The sequence below is a fragment of the Drosophila kikkawai genome, chromosome 3R, assembly GCF_030179895.1.
Source record: "Drosophila kikkawai strain 14028-0561.14 chromosome 3R, DkikHiC1v2, whole genome shotgun sequence".
Classification (NCBI taxonomy): Eukaryota; Metazoa; Arthropoda; class Insecta; order Diptera; family Drosophilidae; genus Drosophila; species Drosophila kikkawai.
This window is the reverse complement of record NC_091731.1, coordinates 38,466,852-38,486,041: the sequence shown is the minus strand read 5'-3', so window position 1 is coordinate 38,486,041 and position 19,190 is coordinate 38,466,852. Positions and strand designations below refer to the sequence as shown.

General features: G+C 40.8%; 1 protein-coding gene across 1 annotated transcript in view; it reads right to left on the bottom strand.

The window, feature by feature from the left end:
* Positions 1-5,108: 5,108 nt before the first annotated feature.
* The window catches only part of kek6 (kekkon 6), a 51,400-nt gene continuing 37,318 nt past the window's right edge, over positions 5,109-19,190 (bottom strand). Inside the window, exons 3-4 of the mRNA XM_017181424.3 lie at positions 9,507-9,898; positions 5,109-8,999 (exon numbers count right to left, since the gene is read on the bottom strand). Of these exons, the coding sequence (XP_017036913.1) occupies positions 6,457-8,999; positions 9,507-9,582 (2,619 nt within the window). The 5' untranslated portion in view covers positions 9,583-9,898 and the 3' untranslated portion in view covers positions 5,109-6,456. The remainder of the gene's footprint in view (positions 9,000-9,506; positions 9,899-19,190) is intronic.

Here is a 19,190-nt window from a genome sequence, read left to right as displayed (position 1 = left end):
ATATTTATAATTTAAAGTATTAGTAATAATTTATTACTGCCATTATTTATATTATTGAAATCTCCCTGAAATGCCAAAACTTTTCCCAGTTCCAATGATTATCCCTCTAGCTTTCATTTACCCATCGTTTACCTAGAGCTATCCAAGCCACAGATTTCCTGAGATTTCCTTTGAATTCAGGCTAGCCAAATGCAATTATCCATTTAGAGGCAAAAACCCAGGCCGCTCCTGGCCAAGCTCCTTTGGGCCTCGCCCACGGCCCGCACAAATATTGGTTTCCAACTTTCATTGCCACTGCGGTGCGGCGGTGGCGGCGTCTGCGGAGACGGGGTCAAAAGCAGAAAAGGTTTCTCTCCTTGCTCCTCCTGGCCCCTGGCTGATGCTCCTGGCTCCTGCTGATGCTACATTAAGTGCATGTTTTGACTGCGCCGCATCCTTGCTGCCAGGAAAGATCTCCTCGACTCGATTCTGACCATAGACAGCCTGGCCCACACACGTCACACCGCACCACCGCGTGTTGCACGTGGATAATGGTGCTGGGGAAAGGGGTGGAAAGGCCGCGTGGGTGCAGTGCATCATTTTTGCATTAGAAAAGTGCAGGGCCATGAAAACTGTAAATAACCTGGAACACACAAGACTAAGAGCCGGGCCAAAGTCCCAATGGCAGCAGCGCTGCTGGGCCAGCCGCAAATTATGCTTGTCAAAAATGAATGTTGCATACGTAACGTAACGCAAGGCAAGGCAAGGCGACGTGCACGGTAAGAAAAAGGTAATACTTGTGGGTGTTACGAAAATCCCATAAGGATTTCCTAAGCCATTCGTGCCTAATATGTTTAAGAATTGAAGATTGATTGATTGAGGACGATTGCCAAAAGGATTATATATTCAGAATCGTCATTAAAATCTGTTTTAAGAATTGTAAAGTATTAAAAAAAAATGGATTATAAATTTGAACGGATTTTTTTAAGTTATATAATGGGTTACAACGTTAAAACTGTCATGGTATGCAGATTTATTAACATTTTCATGAACTAACTCCAGTTTTCCGAACTGCTTTTTAGGCTTATTAATGGAATTTTTTAATTAGCTTATTTTATCCCAAAAATTATATCTATTAACATCGATTCAAGGTTACAAGAATGGTGTGCAAGAATCCCTGGAGTCTTCCTGAGCACCCTGGTGTGAACTTATATTAAATTTCTCAAAAATTGACCAAATATATTAAGAAATATTTTTCCACAGTGCATAAAACGAGTGGGCGTGCGCCCGGGCCATCTAAAGCCACAAAGTGTGAGCGACGGAGAGGGGGCGGCATTGGGGAGCGCTGGGGGCGAAAGCGAGGTCGCTGCTAGAAAATCGCAGCAGTTTGCGGTTGTCGTCGTCGCCGTACGTGCTCGATGCGTGGCAATCGGAATCCCTGGAGGTCCGCACATGGCCCACGTATCCGTGCTCTCCTATACGTATACGTAATATTCTCGAACGGCGGCCATGGCTATGGCCGAAGTCGTTGCCACGGGCTCGAAGCCAGGCCTGCGCTGCTCCTTGGTCTCGGTCTGATTCTCATTCTGATTCTGATTCTCTGGGTCTTTGGTGGTTTTTGGCCAGCCCGCCAAACGGATGTGGCCGCCATCGCTGGCGCTCTTCAGCTGGTTCAGATTCTGAAGGCGAAGGCGATGCCGTGGGCTGACGTAGCTGGTGCTGACGCAGTTGCAGGGGCGACTTTTCACTAAATGGACTCTCTGAGTGCATTAAGATGAGAATGGTATTACCGCCAGGGAAGCAGCTTCTTGGCACTGTGAGAAAAATTAATTAATGGGCTTTTGTTAGTAAGGAAAAACCATATCCTTCTCTTTGCTGATTAAATTTATATTAAAAAATACAATTTCGTTGGTAAATCCTTTTCACTTTCATTTAATTTACTGGGAATCCTACACAACCATGATCTGAAGTCATACTTTTCGCTCAGTGCACTTCCTGCTCCGTCATTATTGAAGCATTTGTGTAAGGTGGCAACTGGGAAGCGGAGATTAGGCGCGGAAATGCTCGGAATGTTCGTTCGGTTATCGCCAGCAAACATTTCAAAATGGCACTGGCAAAAAGTCGGAAATTTGATATGCCAAAAAGCGTTTTGGCGATCAACAAGTGAGAGGGGGGGGGGGGGGGAGGAGACTCTGACAAATTATGCAGATTGCCTGAAATAGGGAAAAGCGGGGGAAACGGGGGTCGACGGGAAATGTGAGTGGCAAAGAGGCACTGAGGATATTGAGGAAGTTGGCTGCAATGTTTGGCGAGAACTTTCCATCAAGTGTGCAGGAAGAGACATTGATTTGACTGCAGCAAAGTTTTCCATTATGGAAGTGTCATCAAATCGATTTTCCTTTTTTTCCGGTCTGTCCTGGGCTTGGCCCTGTTTTTTGTTCTCCCCCATAATGACGGCAAATGTGGATATATAATGATGATATTCCACATACGCAGTCCGCATTGAAAGGCGAAATGAGTTCTGTTTTTTTTTTTTTTTTGTATTTTATTGGTTTTATTAAATTTATTCATATTTCTCTTTGTGTGTGTTCGTTCGGTCTGTTACTCGTATTATTATTGCAATAATAATCATTATTATTATTCCATCTATGTTAATATAGTGTGTAATAAAGCTTGACAATCTATTAATGCTATTACAATGTATTCTCGGTTATATTGTTCGTTAAATGTTCGCTTGTTTGTCCTGTCCCGTCCTGTCCTTCGATTTTCCGCTCTGTCATGTTTGCCTTTCCGTCCGGCGTCCCTGTCAGGATGTTTTGTATTTATAAATGCGTATACACGGGCATACATGTGTGAGTGTGTGCAGTGATGGATCTCTCTCGGTGTGTGTGTGTCTGATTGCTCCTAGAAATTTGGCTAATTCCAGCATTCAATGGAATTCAAGTTAAAATGCAATATGCTTGTCTGTTTTTTCTTGTTATTTTTTTAATGGGGTATGGTACAAAATTTGCTGCTACTATTCATCATTCGTATTTAATTTATTTTCGCTGCTCGCTCCACGTTCATAAAAAGTTAATTTTACTCGGGTTCGGGACTTCCCTTTTTTCGGTCGGCCTTTCTATGAATGCCACACACAGTAATAGATTCATATACGCAGGTACACTGGGAGGAAAATATGAGCTTTAAAGTATAGAAAATTATAAATATTTTACAGTGAAGAATAAAATGTAAATAATTTCTATTAGGTATATTAATTTATATTTTTAATCATTAAAATTATTTATTTAGGATGTAACTCAAGTGTTTTATAAAAAAAATCATGAACTTAATTTTTTTAAATATTTTTAGCATACAAATAATATATTTTAGACATTTATTTCTAGGTATTAAAAGCTTTAAACTTTATATAAATACAAAATTATTACAAAGAAAACTTTAATGGAAAAATAAAACAGTTTACCCTTTTTTTCGATTGTTTAGTTTGCTAAAAATGTATGTTTAGAGGCTAAAGAAAATGTTCGACAAAGAAATAAATTATTCGAAATTTTGGTTATATCCCAATTATTAACAATATATTTTTTTAACACTCAATAAAATTTGCTTTGAAAGCTTTAAAAGTTATAAAAAATAAACTATTTAAGTTCAATAAATCTACCACATTTAAGCTATTTTTCTGTTAATTTAATTCCAAGTTTCTCCGTTTCAAAAATCTATTTTTCCTCCCAGTGCACCAATCCAGATACATTCCACGTCAGATACATTTCGCCAGTATCCGTATCTGCAGCCGCGTATCCCATATCCCTGAATCCTGTGTGTGCTTTCCATTTGCATTCAAGCAGAGTAATTAAAATTATAGTTACATTTCCATCAGCTGCGTGGAAAACGAGCGACAGCGAGGGGGTGGGGTGTAAGTGGAAAATGGTAAATGGAAAATGTAGTTAAAAGCATAGTTTAAATTTCCTCTAGTCGGGCTTTCTCTCTCTATATATCTGCGTGTGTTTACACTTGTCCTTTGCTTTGGCGCTGTTTGGCGGTTTCCCCTCGGTTTTTTAATTAGTTAAAACGATTTAAAATGAATAAAATATATAGATCGCGATATCGTGAGTAGTTTGATGTAATTAAAATGGCCTATGTACATGTGTAATCTACCCATTGAAGGTCTGAATGCCGCCATCTATTAGAGCGGACAAATAATACTATGTACTATATACATATATGCTTTTGATTGAATCATTTCAATTTGCGCTGTCAAAAATGAGGTACGCGGGGGTAAAATCAAGAGGAAAATGCAGGGTTCAACTAGAATAGTTTCTGCTCGGCGTATTTGCTGTGTTTTGTGTGTGGGCCGTGTGCAAATTTGCTCTCTGGTTCAGTTCATAATGCCAAAATACAAAAATCCCTTCGCTCGACACTCGACACACATTAAACACAACAACAAATAAAAAGGGTATGGCATGCTACGGGTTAAGGGGGCGGAGTAGGGTTAAAAATCTCATGTGAAGTTGTGCAAATATTTGCTTGCATGCTTTCCCATAATTATTATAGTAATTCATTGCATCATGTGTTTTATTATTCCACACACACAAGAGATTATGGGTGTAAGGATGGGGGCATTGGGAGGTATGGCTTGCTCTGTGGGCCTGGTCGTGTAAGTGGAATTCACGTGTACTTATCATATTGACTTCTATAGCTTACATTTACATTTACCAAGCTCGAATTTGAAACTTTCTACAGACACAAAAATTCATTTAATGCGGCCTCTCCCAATTCTCGATATAGTAGTATATATAGCCTCGATATCTCTGGTATTTTCCTTCTACATTCAATTAGATTACACACAAGTACAAGTACTATATATATATATATGTTTTAGATATATATTACGTAAATGTTAATGTCTTTATTTTATTTAGATTTTAGCTTTGGTCTACTTGCAGGATTTTCATGGAGAGAGAGTGACTGTAACCAAAGTGTGTTCTATATTCGGTTTTTCTAGGATAGGAACGGGTCTATATATTTAGAGAGATTTACTAGCCAAATCAAATAGGTACTAAGTATGGAGACTAAATAAGGAATAAGGTGCATAATGCATATGCATATTATGCATATTATTCCTTATAGTGTCTTTGGTGTAATCCTAATCTAACAGGTCTAAACAATCGCTTGATGACAAGATACATACATAGGTTAACAGGCTAAAAACTGATTTTAAAAACATTTGGCACGACTTTTCGGATCTATGATATATATATACGATCTCTTTCGGGTAGTGAGTGTAAAATTATTTTGATTTAAAAGTCCTTAAGCGATTAGGAATACATTTACATATGTACAGAGAAAAGGAACTATGTTAGGGATGTTGTGGAATGTCTAAAAACTAGCTAATGTATATCCCTTACACATCGATGATGGCTATATGTTATATTATATATCGTAGTGGCATAATAGATCTGGCTAACCTTCCTAAGCCGATTTTAATCCTACTCAGTGTCTGATCTCTAAAACGCTCCTCAACCAAGTCTAGCACCCCGAAATTGATCTTCTCATCTGAGACCCTATAAATATGCATATTTATACTCAAACTATACACCTTATGAAGATCAGTTTTGGTCGCTATATACTTCTAGAATACTCGCACGTCTCGGTTAAATTTACAGACTTCAAGTTGGACAACTATCGAATGCTAGCTACTTGGGGTTCGGGGACAGTACGGAGGTCGGTCTCTAATGGAGTACACATTCATGCGGATAAATACATATGTATATAAATGTATATATTTTAAGAAGTATATGCGCTGAGGAGATCTAGTCTGAGAGTGCGATCCGAATGGAAAATAGGTATTATTTTTGCTGTCAACTTAAGATACTCAAATATGAGAGAAAGTTTACGCATTGATTTGTATTTTCATGGTGGAACTTTTTAGATTTTCATTTTTATAGATTTTGTTGTGGGAATTAATATAAAATAATATTTATTTTATAATTTTATATATGGAAAAAATTATACTTTATTCTTTTGGAAAACAAAAACAAAATAAATTACTTTTACTGGAACCAAATATATGAGCTTCGTTTACATTTATAAAACACAAGAAAATACTTTTATAAAGGTAAACATTTAATACCCATTTTAAATAATTTTCCATTTAAGAATACTGAAAATCTATGAAAATGAAAACCCCAAAGAGTCCTCCCCTAATTTCTTTTGATTCTGCTTTAATTGCTCTTTAGTTCTTGAGTTTTTTTCAGGGTCCTGTGGCAGTTAATAGAATGTGTCTTGTTTGGCTTCACTATTTAATTATTGATTTAATTATTTAAGTAATTATTTATGTATTACTTAGAGCATTCATAGCACTCGCTTCTCAAACTGATATGAACAAAACGATTGCCTAGGATTTCGAGGGATCTTTCTTGTGAGTTAGGTTTGGGGGGACTGTTCACGAATCTATTGACCTATTTACACCTGGGTTCCGTAATACTAAAGCGACACAAACTCGCCAGGACCGCCGCCTTTATCCTGGCTCTGGGAAGACTCCTGCTGCTCCTGCATCTGCTCTGGCATGCCACTGGGCTGCTTCTCCGCCTCATTGAACAGAGTTTCGCTCTCGTACCGCTCCTCGTCGTGCAGGGAGAGCGTGGAGCCGCCCAGTCCTCCGCTGGCTGTAATCCGGCGACCCATGTTGTCGTACTTGGGATAAGCGGAGCTGTCCAGTGGCCTCAGCGGCGTCACCTCACCAATGGGCGGCGTCTGGCAGGCACCAGAAGAGTTCGTCGGCTGCTGCAACGGCGGACCGCCGGCATTGTTGATGCAGCTGGCACAACTGGCCGCCGAGAGAGCGGTATTCTGGCTGGGATTCGGATGATGGCACTGCACCACCGCTGTGACCGAGGGCGGCGGCGGTGGCGGTGGCAGCTCCATGGCATTGCCGTGGTACACCGCCGACTGGTGGGGCTCGTAGCCGCTGGCCTCCAGGTTGTAGGTCACGATCTCGTCATGGGGATAGAGTTGGTGTTGTTGCTGCTGCTGCTGGAGTTGCTGCTGGAGTTGCTGCTGCAACTGCTGTTGCTGTTGATGCTGCTGTTGTTGCATCTGCATCTGCTGCTGCAGAGAAGAGTCTTTTTTCAGGATTCCCCGCCTGGCCGCATGCCTGGGCAGCGTGGCAAATTGACCCTCCGGCACGGCCATGGTACCCGCTCCCGTCTCCTGCACATCCTGCAGCCTCTTGGGTATGTTCAGCAAATCCGGATACATGTTGAGATCGGCGCCATCCAGCATGTCCTGGGTTACCGAGACACGGATGAAGATGTTGCCGCCAAAGGCGGGATTCGGTACAATGTTCGAGCAGAACTCGGGCGGCGGCGGAAAGACGCCCACGTTCAGTGGAAACTCCTCGGAGATCTGAGCGGGATGCGTGTGGGCATGGCCGGCCATTGAGGTGGGCACGCTTATCATGCCGCCGCAGGTGGGATCCTTCACCGTGGCCATTAGCTGCTGGCGCGACACCTGCTGCTGCTGCTGTTGCTGCTGCTGTTGGTGCTGCTGCTGGAGCTGGTGTTGTTGCTGCGACTGGGGATGCTGTTGCTGTTGCTGCACCAACATGCTGCCATGACGATGGCTTTCCACCGCATGGATCTCGATCTGGTTGAAGCCCATCCCAGCCGATTCCGCCTTGTTCATGCCCATGGACGTGGGTTGGTTGTCGATGCCATAGCTGTCGCCGCGATCGTTCGTAGTGGTCGTGACACTCGAGTCCAGGAGCTTCTTCTCCTGATCGTTGAAGCTCACGCTGGACTTGACTCCCGCCTTGTTGGCATGCCGATGCTGCCGGGTGGTCCTCTTGCACAGGCAGACCACAAAGGATATAGATATGAGGAGGAAGACGGTGCCAAAGATGCCCATAATAAGGCCAAAGTACCAGAATGTCTCCGGCGTCTTCTCCAGCACATGCTGCACTATCTCGCTGAGATAGATGCTGATGTTCTGGGTCATGCTCCCGATGCTATTAGACCCCGTGCAGGCGTAGGTGCCCGCGTCCAGGCTGGTCACATTGAACACGGTGAGGTTGCTCCACAGTTTGTCCGAGGCGATGCTCTCCGTGTCGAAGAGCACATTGTCGTTGTCCAGGATCTTGCCATTCAGCTCCCAGGCCACTTCGGGCAGCGGATCCCCGTAAACCAGGCAGCTAAAAGTGGTGTTGCTCCCAATGTCTATATTCTGTACCTCCTCATTGTTGAAGATCTCCACGCGCGGAGGACAGCCGAACAGCTCGTCGTCGACACTGTCCCAGGTGCGATCCTTCTGCGCCGGTGGACCCTTGCACACCAGACTCACCGAGCTTAGGCGGCTGTTGACGTACCAGCCCCGGAACTTGCGCAGCTTGCAGTTGCACTGCCAGGGATTCTCCTCCAGCGACAGGGTCTTCAGGTTGGCCATGTGCTGGAACACGTATTCGCTGAGGCTCTCCAGCAGGTTGTTCTTCAGGTTAAGGAACTCCAGCAGGTTGAGGTTGGCCAGCGACATGGGGTCTATATAGGATATCAGGCAGTCGTGCATGTCCAGGGTCCGCAGGTGGGGCAGAATGGGAAATTGGTAGGCGGCCAAGCGCTTCAGGGGATTCCCATTCAGATACAGGATCCTCAGCCTGTCATTTCCCATGAATGTGTCCTTGTCGAGCATTTCCAGCTTGTTGTCCGACAAATCGATCTCCACCAGGATCTTCAGATTGCGAAAGGACTCCTTGTGTATGTACGCAACCTCCGACTTCTTGAGGTAGATCCTCTGCAGGTTCAGCAAGCCCAGCGCGGAGAACTCCTCACGGTTGAGGTACGGTATGTGGTTGTCATTCAGCACCAGCACCTGGAGCTCGGTGCTCAGCGTGTTCGGAATGGTGGTCAGCTGCAGGGAGCTGCAGATGGCCGACTTCTTGCCATTGGTCCACTTGCAGGTGCAGTTTGAGGCGCAGCTCAGCGACCAGTCGTCCGCCCAGGTCCAGGCCACCAGGCAGAGGAGTAGCCAGCAGACTGGAAGGATAAAAGGATTATTAATGATTGGGGTTTTATAACAAAGATTTTTTGGAGGAGTTTTTTGATAGTATTTCATATTTTTTAATTTTAAAAATAAGTTAAATTTCCTTTTTATGGCATTATGAATTTATTTTTTATAAAATGTTCTAGTTTTAAAATAAAATGGTATTTTTTATGGTGTTATGACACTACATTGTGGTGTTGTCTTTCATTGAAGGTTCAGTAGGTCATATTATAATATCAAAGAAAATGTAGAGAGCATCATTGTAGTGTCATAAAATTGCTAATCAATGATAATTTTAATAGTAAAAAATATATAAATATTTATCCCTAGTGCCATAACCCTATAAAAAATTATAAATATATAAAGCAACGTTTACGCGTACAAAACAGAAATCTATATCGTCTCCAGCAAAGTGCTTCGATTGAAATACGAGAGCAGCTTGACCCTCGATTTATATTTAGTTCGCTCCCAGGTGCTCGGGATTGGCAATGACAACTCACCTGGCAGAGCCATCGGTGTCCTGCTCCTGCTCCTTGGGCTCCCTGGGCTCCTCCTACGCTCCATGTTGCGGTGCATATGGCTTCGTTCCTTCGATTTCCACGACCCTGGAAATTGATGACCCTAAATGGCTTCGGTTGATTCGATTGCCATGTTTCACATCATGTTGCCGCCGCCAGCAAAAAGGTCTCCATTACTCCACATTACTCAGCACTTTGGCCACACTTTGCCAGTATTGATTTTGCCCTCGTCCTGTCGCCCAGTCGTCCTGCAAGTTCGACACGGAGTCCTTTCTTTTCTTTTCCTTTCTTTTAATTTGCTTCGAGTGGAAAGTTGGTCGTTGCTGCTGCTGTTGCTGATGCTGCTGGTATCCTTCTTTTCAAGATTCTTAAATCTGCAAAATGTAAAAGAGAATCCGGTATTAGCGTGAGCAGTTTAACAATGCCCATTGTAGTTGGGTAGTTCTAGTTGTTATACACTGGGAAAAATAATTGAAATTGTTAGCAAATTCTTATTTTATGGATTCGATTTTTTGTAAATTTTCCAGGATGAGTCTCAGCTTTTTTTCAAATCCAACCAAAGGACCTTTTGTGTGCCTAATAAAATTTTTTCCCAATTGACCTTTTATCAAGCTTACTCTCTTTTCCTCCCAGTGCACCATCTTTCCCACACTTGGCCCATTTGTAATCTCTGTTTACTGAGCTCGGCTTTGGCCTTTGAATAGAGTTGAAGAAGGGGGCCTGGGGTTGGCGGCTGGTGCCAAGTGGCGGGGGCTTTAAAATCGCCTTTCAACAACATTTTGTAATTTGTTGTACATCGTCCTGGACGTCCTGGCTGGACGACGAGGGCACAACAAAGCACCAACCAAAACCCGCAGGGGTACAGGGCTCAAAACTTGGGGAATTCCCAGCCTTCGTACTCGTTCCCATTCTCATTTTCATTGGCATCGACATCGGCATCTTTACAAAATCAGCATCAATAGCCTGTCGAATGCTTTTTACTTTTGTGCTTTGCCCCTCTGCATTTCATTTTTTTTTTTTTTTTTTGTTTGTACTTCCTTTGAATGAACATGGAGGGCAGCGGGACTGGACTGGAAAAAATCCCAGTCCAGGAGCGGCTGCAGGACGCAAGGGGACTTCACCTCAAAGCTAATTGAATTTTGTATTCCTCGTATTGTTATGTTAAGCTACATGTTCCTTATTGCACAAGTTCGAGAATTGGTTGTTTAATTTAAAGGACATTAAAGACCGGTTTCTGGATTTGTAACTATAAAGTAGGGGTTATTTGGGGAAATCAACTAGCAATCAATACTAAGCTAAGAAAAGTTCATTGTTCTTTTTAGTTTATACTAAAGTATCCTCTAAATATTAAATAAAATATGTTAGAACTTAGGGTAAGGTGGGGTAAAGCCGACCTAGTAAATGGTTTTGGCTATAAAATGCTTATTTTACATCGGATCAAGTCGTTATATATACCAAATTAAAGGTTAGACCTTTGCGCAACTTTCTATGCATAGCATTTTATTCACACCTTTGAAAAGTTTTGAGATACAAGCGTTTTACGAAAAAGTTCATTTTTGCTATGTTCAAAAATGATGGGGTAAACCCGACCGCCTATGTTTTTGGTTGATTTAGTACAGATATAACCTAAATATAGGTTTTGCAATGATAAATCAATCAATGTTATATTATATAATGGTAATAAAAGATAATAGAATTAAAAAATTGAAAATAGCAAAATAATTAATCAGTATCATCTGATTCGCTGCTCAAATAGCTTGCTGGCGTTTTTTGGTTCGAGTTGAACGTCTGGTTGGCTGCGATGTTGATGGTTTTTGTGTGATTGTTGTTTTTTTGGCTTTTTTTGCGGCAGGATTTACCCCACTATTTAGAGGTCGGATTTGCCCCACGACGTAATTTTTCATAAAAACGCAATTAAAAAAGAAATTATGAAAAAAAATGAACCAAACTTATATGCACTTTGTAGGACTTTATTCAAAGAATCTAAATCCACTTACCTTTTCATGCGATAACTTTGACAAAAAGAAATATCCTGCAGTTAATTATGCACAAAAATGAAAGTCAAAATTGTGAAAACAAACTTGTTGTCGTTTGACCATCTCAATGTTGACTAATAAAATGGTGTCATACCACCATTTTCATTGTTTTCGATGCTCTACACGACAACACTAATATTATTTTGCGTAGTGCTTCCGATTTTCGAAAACAGAGGGAGGTCGGGTTTACCCACACTGTCGGCTTTACCCCACCTTACCCTAATTATTTTTGAAATCACATAGCTCTCTGTATTTTGCAATTTAAATCTTTCCTTCTGGCTTCTTTAAAATATGTTTTTAATTATTTAAATATGCTATTTTATGCTGTTTTATATATTAATATTTAAAATGTATGCTGACGAGTCTGTTATGGTTTTAATATATTGTGAAAACTCCCTCATTTTGGCATTTTAAATTGACTTTTATTGAAAAATAATAAAGAGTAATTACGTATCATTTTATAGATGATTTTAAGTTAAAACCTGTGTGCCTTAAGAAAGTAGCCTTCTCAGAGCTCTCTCTGCTCGAGCGTAAAAGTAATTTAGCTCAATGGCAAATGCCTAATTTCACACAATCTTCACCCGAAAGTTGAGCCACATTTGCCGGGAGCTTTCCTGGAGTCTTCAGTGCTTCTTCTATCCTGTTTCCAACCTCCTCCCAATCCTTCTCGGCACATAGAGAGAGATACAGACAGACAATGAAAACGTAAAAAGCTCAAAAGGTTCATTTGTCAATTTGCCATTTGAATTTGTATTTGAGAATTCACTTGGCCGCTTTTGCGCTTTGTCCTGTGGCCCACCCAGAGCCACGCCCCCCCCCCCCTCCCTCGTACAAAAAAAAGGACGATTCACAAAGCCTTGGCAGCCTCGATTCCTCCTCATCGCTCCTCGCTGGCAATGCGGATAATATTTCCTGTGTCAGTGCAGCGGCAGCGGCAGTTGGCAGTTGCAATTGCTGACTTTGCCTCAGACTGAAAACGCTTTTCCCAACCCCCCCCCCCCCCCCCCCCCTGACAGCCCGGTTTCCACCCCAGTTTTCCTATTTTCCTTACCAATCGTCAACAGTTTTATTTTTGCTGCTTTATGAGCGCACACACAGGGGGAAAAAATATGTAAAAAAAGTTCTGAAAAAAAAATATATTTTTATTTGTCAAGAAATTAAAGATTAAAGTGTTTAATTTAATAGTTTAAATTTTCTATATATTTTTTACACTCTACTATATATTTGATAGACTATTTTTTCTCCCTGTTGGGGCACATGGAGGGCAAATGTGGCTAGATAAGGGCAAGGCACTCAGCTGGGGCACTTTTGGCTGCAACCGCATCGCATCGGCACTCACAGGTTCGTTGATATTCATAAAAATGTGGCACAGTGGAGCAAAAAAGCAAAGCTAATTTGATGGCCAATTGCCAAAACCAGGCCGGGCCAAAGAGCGCGCAACAATATTAAAAAAATATTATGGCCAGAATAACTAGAACTAGAATATGTTGCAAAGGCACCAAAGGACTGACTGACTGCAGCCGCAAGTCGTAAAGCAAATCAATTAACTGATGCCCCAAAAAGATATGGGGTCTCCCTCTCCATTTCTCTATTTCTCTACTTCGCTATTTCTCAATTGCTCAGTTTTCTTGTATTCGGCATTCAATGGAATTGCCACTGGCAGACATTATAGCATAACGACTTGTATCTTGTATCGTCCTAATCTGGCCGGAATGACTGGTAATTGTTAACCTGTAAATGAAATTTCATTTCGGGGCTAACAGCTAGATAATCTAAGCGGCAGTTTAGCAGCAAATTGATTTGGGCCAGCAGATGCAACAGTGCGTATGAGCAATTGTACTATATTGGGAGTTTTAGGGACTTTAGTGAGTGTTGAAAGAGTTTAGTAAAGTTTAAGATTTTTAAATAGCTAAGTAAATAACTTGCTAGATTTTTATTCAAGAATTAAGGTAATTAAATTGAATTAAGGTAAGCAGAGGCCTTCTATTTATAATTTAGATTCTAAATATGATTTATTATCAAATATATATTTAGTTAGGTTAAAAAAATTTTAAATACCCTTAAAAAGTTAAGTAAACCATTTGCTAGATTTTTATTCAAGAATTTTAAGGTAAGAACAATATAAAAAAATGTTGTAATCTGTTTTCCACATAAAACAAGTGTTAAGTTCACCTTTAATTTAATGCAATACAATAAATAAATTCAGAATGTTAAATAAATTATGCTTAAACCCAACTGAGTTAAGTTCTTTCTTTCATAAACAAAATCCCTGCTGCAGCTGGTTTAATGACTGCCTTTAATCCTTTAAGAATATTAAGTAATACATAATGTTATTGAATAACGTGTTATATGTTTATCATTGCAAAACACTTACATTAACTGAACCATTTGCTTAAAAGGTTTTAATGCCAAAATGAAAAGAGTCCTCGGAAGGGGATTATTAATTTGGTGGCAGGGCATTAATTATATAATAATAAATATTAAGCAAGGCGATTCATTATTCCTTGCCTTCCCTGCTTATTTCAGCCTTAATCTCTGGGAGACAACCCATTATTCCTCCAGCTACTTGGCGGGAATAATGAATGCAATTTTTAGTTAGCCACGTTTTTTTCGACTCAGTTTAATTGTCAGCCGTTTCCTTTGGCCTTTGTTAGCTTTTTTGCAAACTTTTTGTGTTGGCCATATACAATTCCATTTGACAATTGGAATTCAATTTCAATTTTTAGCTTGGTGGAAAAGTTAACTAAATGACTGGGACCCGCCCTTGACCACGCCCCGCTCATTTGTAAAACTTCATCAAATGTAATTGTCAGAAAACAGGAAAAAGTCCTTGTCCAGGACTAACAATTGGAGGCCATGCTCCGTGCTGCATTACCAAATTAAAAACAAAAACTAAACTAACTTTTCTGTCGGTTTTTTTTCCAGCTCAACTTCTCTTCTGTTTTACCGTCCATGGACCATGATGGTGCGTAGGCAGGGGCGTTGCCGAAAAGGGGTTCCTTTTTAAACAAGCTATTTTTTATGGATTATGGTTTATGCAAATGCAGCTGGGCTTATCTATTTGCTTTAAGGGGCGATTTATCTAATCTAAAAGCCATGTGTCCGGATATACATATATTGTATGTTTTGCGTGTCAAGCAAATTGACAGTTTACAAATAAAGGAAAGTTATTACATTTAAAACGAACAATGGGGCTTTACAGGATTAAAAATGTAGATTTATTTTTGAGGTTGGCTTATTGTTTTCGTAGTTGAATGGAAAAAAATATGCTAGAGGGGTTAACTATTCACAACAATATCGTTATAATAGAATTGAATATGTTAATTTCTTGTTATTTCTTTTTGCGACCTGGTTCATATTAATTGCTTTTTATTATACCCGTGCAGGGTATTATAATTTCAGTCAGAGGCTAGTAACGCATTGAAGCAGTCATTTCCGACCCTATAAACCATATATATTCTTGATCAGCATCAACAGGTGAATCTATCTAGCCATGTCCGGAAAGAAAAAATTTTTTGTTCATTTTTTCAAAAATTGATAAGGGGTTACATCATTAAAACTCTCAAAAATCGGCCTAAAATTTGATTTTTTTAAATTTAAAATTTAATATGCATATTTGTTAAGCTAGAAAAAACTAACATAAAAATGCTTACAGAATTGATTTTGATGTTTTTTTGGCTTAGTTATGATATTTTAAATTTTTAATTTTACTTTTAGAGCTTCTTTTATTATTTCAGAATTTTGGTAAAAATATAATGCAAATCGGACAACTATATCATACAGCTGCCACATAAACGATCGGTAAATGTAGAGAAAATTTAAAGCTGGGAATGTAAAACTGTAACTGTCAAACTGTAAACATAATAAGTATAGGTAAAATGTATTGATGTTTTGTGTGTGTTTTCAGCATTATAATTTATAATATAAATATCAAAAACAATCTGCAAGGGTATACAAACTTCGGTGTGCCGAAGTTAGCTTCCTTTCTTGTTTTTAATTATTTTATGCCTTTATAAAATAGGTTCTGGTAAATATTGATTATCTCCACTATCTAGACTTTTCTATAAGTGATTATGTATAATTGAATTCGTAGAGAAAAAATATGCGATGGTCTTTCAGAGTTGTCGGACCTCTACAGGAAAAGCGGGGAAGAGAAAGCGAGAGAGAAATACCCTCCTAAAAAGCAAGTGGCTTTAAGAAAGAAAATAAGGCAAATAACTCTTAAATTTAATATTTGAAGAAATAAATAATTTATATATTTATGTAAATACTCTCTTACTCACCTTCAATGATTAACACAAGCTAAATTAAAATTTTCTAATTTATTTCACCTTGTAAAAATCCCTGTTCTTACCTCAGCCCCTGGACGTATGCAAATGGTTTCTTTGCCGCCTGGCTGAGCACTTTCTCCGTATTTTGCAGCCACCACCCCCTGGCAAGACCCTCCTCCCACTCAAACCTCCCACCCACGCCACTCCTCCCACCCACTCTCATTGTTTGGCTGTTGCATAAGCACGTGCGAATGTGCGTGCAAATGCAAATGGCGATAGAAAACTTTTTAAATTGAGCAAACATTAACAAAAAGGCAAATCCTGAAGTGGCTGGAGCAGCGGGAGGGGGCTAAGCACTTGCACTGGCAAAGCGGAAAAGCGGAAAAACCATCGGTGGGAGAATCAGGAGCAGGTTGCTCTTATCGCTTGTCATCGGACGGGCGAGCGACAGCGAATGCTGCCTGCTGGCCTATTTGTTTTTCCGCCGCGTTAAGACTCTCGCCAATCTTTCAAGGACAGCAACCAAAGTGTAAATTGCAAACTTTTCCTAGAAGAAAAGCCTAGGGAGAGCGGGGTGACTGGAGGTCGTGCAACAAATCCGCACATAATCGGAAAAGTGTCAACCGAGAAGAAAAAACAAGCGAAATTAATGGCACTTGTACCGCCGCCAGGCCGAGATTAGATGCCGTCGTTGCTGCGCGCTGACGTTGACCGTGTTGAGTTTTATTGCCGCACGGAAATGGTTTTCATAAATACACAAAACTTCCAAGAGGAAAAGGGAGATGGGGATGGGGACTGAGACTACAGACACTTACGGCGGAGCGGGAGGGCAATGCAATTATCTTGGGGGCCGGAGTGCAAGTGCAAGTGCGGAGCTTGTACGTGCGAAACCGAGAAACAGGACATTCGACTCCTCAGCCGAAAGGAGCCACGGGGCGGCCTTCCACCAGGAGGGGTGTGAGAAGGTTGCCCAGATATATACGCCGGAGCAGGGCATAAACATGTACCCGGACTCCTGCGTCTTGCGTCCTGCGACGGAGTGCCAGGGAAAATGCAATTGTTATTGTTTGCCATGGCCTTCGCCACTCCGAGCATTGTAAATCTATCATGAGCAATGGACACTTGGAAAAATAATATAAATGAAAAGGAGATCTTTTAAGGTGAAACTAGTATAAAAAATAACTGAATATAATATATATAAATAAATGAAAATAAATATAAATAAATGACAATATAAATGAAAAGGAGGTCTTTTAAGTATAAAGAAGTATAACTTTATTTTGTATATATTTGTTTATTATTTTCTTTTGTTATATATTTATACCTTAAAGGTAGCTTCATTTATATTGAAATAAATATTTCTATAAAAAAAATAATATTATGTATATACATATAAATTAATATAATCGTAAGGACACAGGATAATATCTGATATTAAATAACCATATAATCTTCTTAATATTTCTCAATTGCCTTGCAGGAATCCAGCTACTGTCCAACCTGACATATAAATTATCTCACCTCCTATGGAAATTGAGTGCAGATCAATGAAATCCTACCGCGGGACGAAAGGATGTTGTAATTCGGAGTGCCAGATGGAGATACATACTTCCTATTGTGAGGCTCGAGCTCAGATAATAATGAAGGGATCACAACAGAGGGGCTCTGGCCCTGGCTTTGTCTGTAGCTTCAATTCGAACCATTGTCTGTGTCCTGGCAAGCGTCTAATTCCCGTCCAGGTACTTCTCTAATCAGCTCGAAGCCTGCAACTGAAATGTAACCATAATTGGGCTTCCCCTTGCCGCCTTTCATTATATTTTCATTTTGTTTCAATTTCAAATCGAATGCAGCAGTGCGTGCAAACAGTTATTTAACCAGTGAGTCAACAATAACGAGTAGCCGTCCTGTTGGCTTCATTGGAAATTCACCATTTACCATTTACCATGTACCATTTGCTTTGTGTTAATAGGAGAAACGGAATTGATTGAACTTACTGGCATCGAGGCACATTTATAGCAATGTTTTCCCTCAGCTGTTTTCTGAGAAGTTTGTTCTGCAAAATTGCATTGATTTAATTGGAAAATTTTCCATGTTCTTCTTGGTAATGAACACGAGGCTTATTTATTGGAAAGTATTCATAGATTTAAGTGGAATACTGAAGGTTAAGTTACAAGGATCATAAGGTGTTTCTAAGAAAAAAGGTTAAACTTGGCTTTATTTCGATTAAATGTAATATAATAGCTGATTTATGTTTAATTTCTTTTTGAGGTTTTAAAGGATTTAAAATATATACTAAATATACATTTATATACACTATATGTTGTCTTAGATGTGTAATTTCATTTTCCTTACAGCATCAGTTCTAGTTTTGAGCCCAAAAACCCCCTCCTCACTATTTATGCGGACCAGTAAACAAATGATTTTGCCGTCGCCATTAGTCTATAGCCTTGACCTGTGTCAATTTGAGGGCCTTAATTGATTGATAGTCGGTTAAAACCACACACTGCATACGGCAATACGGCAATACGGCAGTATGGCAAAAAATGACCATAATTATTTACCCATCCGGGGGAGGGAGAGAGTATCTCAATTTCGGCCTAAACCGCAGATCAACATTTCGCAATGTCCTGCCGTTGCTGCCACTGTTGTTGGCTGTCAGAGCTTACAATTGTTTGCCATCGTTGTCAACGTCCTGGAGTCCCAGTGTCCCGGTGTCCCTGCGTCCTGGTGTCCTGGTGGTTTTGCTGCAATTCCGTTTGGGCAGCAGCTGTACCTATAACTCGGCTTGTTGTTGCATGTTGCAAGTTGTTGCTGCAGCTGCGCGTTGCCTGGCTTGGCCTGGTCTGGCCTGGTCTTGGCAGCTTTACAACTGCAAAACCATTGCGAGTTGATGCCGCTGAGCGAGGAGCAGACATCATAGAGAGTCCTGCGTGGCTCCTGTTTGCTGTTTGCTTTTGTTGCAACACGGCGACGCCAGCGACATGACCTCAGCACACACAATTTTCGGGGTCGACTGGCGGCGGGTAGCGTTCCCCGGGATTTGTATGTCCTGCGTGTGTCCTGGCCATGTATGTATATATGCCAAGCTCTCTGCCAGCCATCAGTATATTTGTGTAGAACCGCAAAAGCGCACACAAAACGGGCCGAAGGACGATGACGACGATGGTGACGAGCGTCATATTTTCACCCAGGAATGCAGCCAAAGGACGAGAGTTGGGAGCGGGAGCAGGAGCGACTGACAATTACAATGCAAACAATACGGAAGCGGCCAGGAGCAGGAAGTCGGCTGAAGGAATGGCCAAGATGAGGCGGCAAATGGCGACAACAAAAGCTCGGGGAAGGAGCAGTGATGCCGTCGT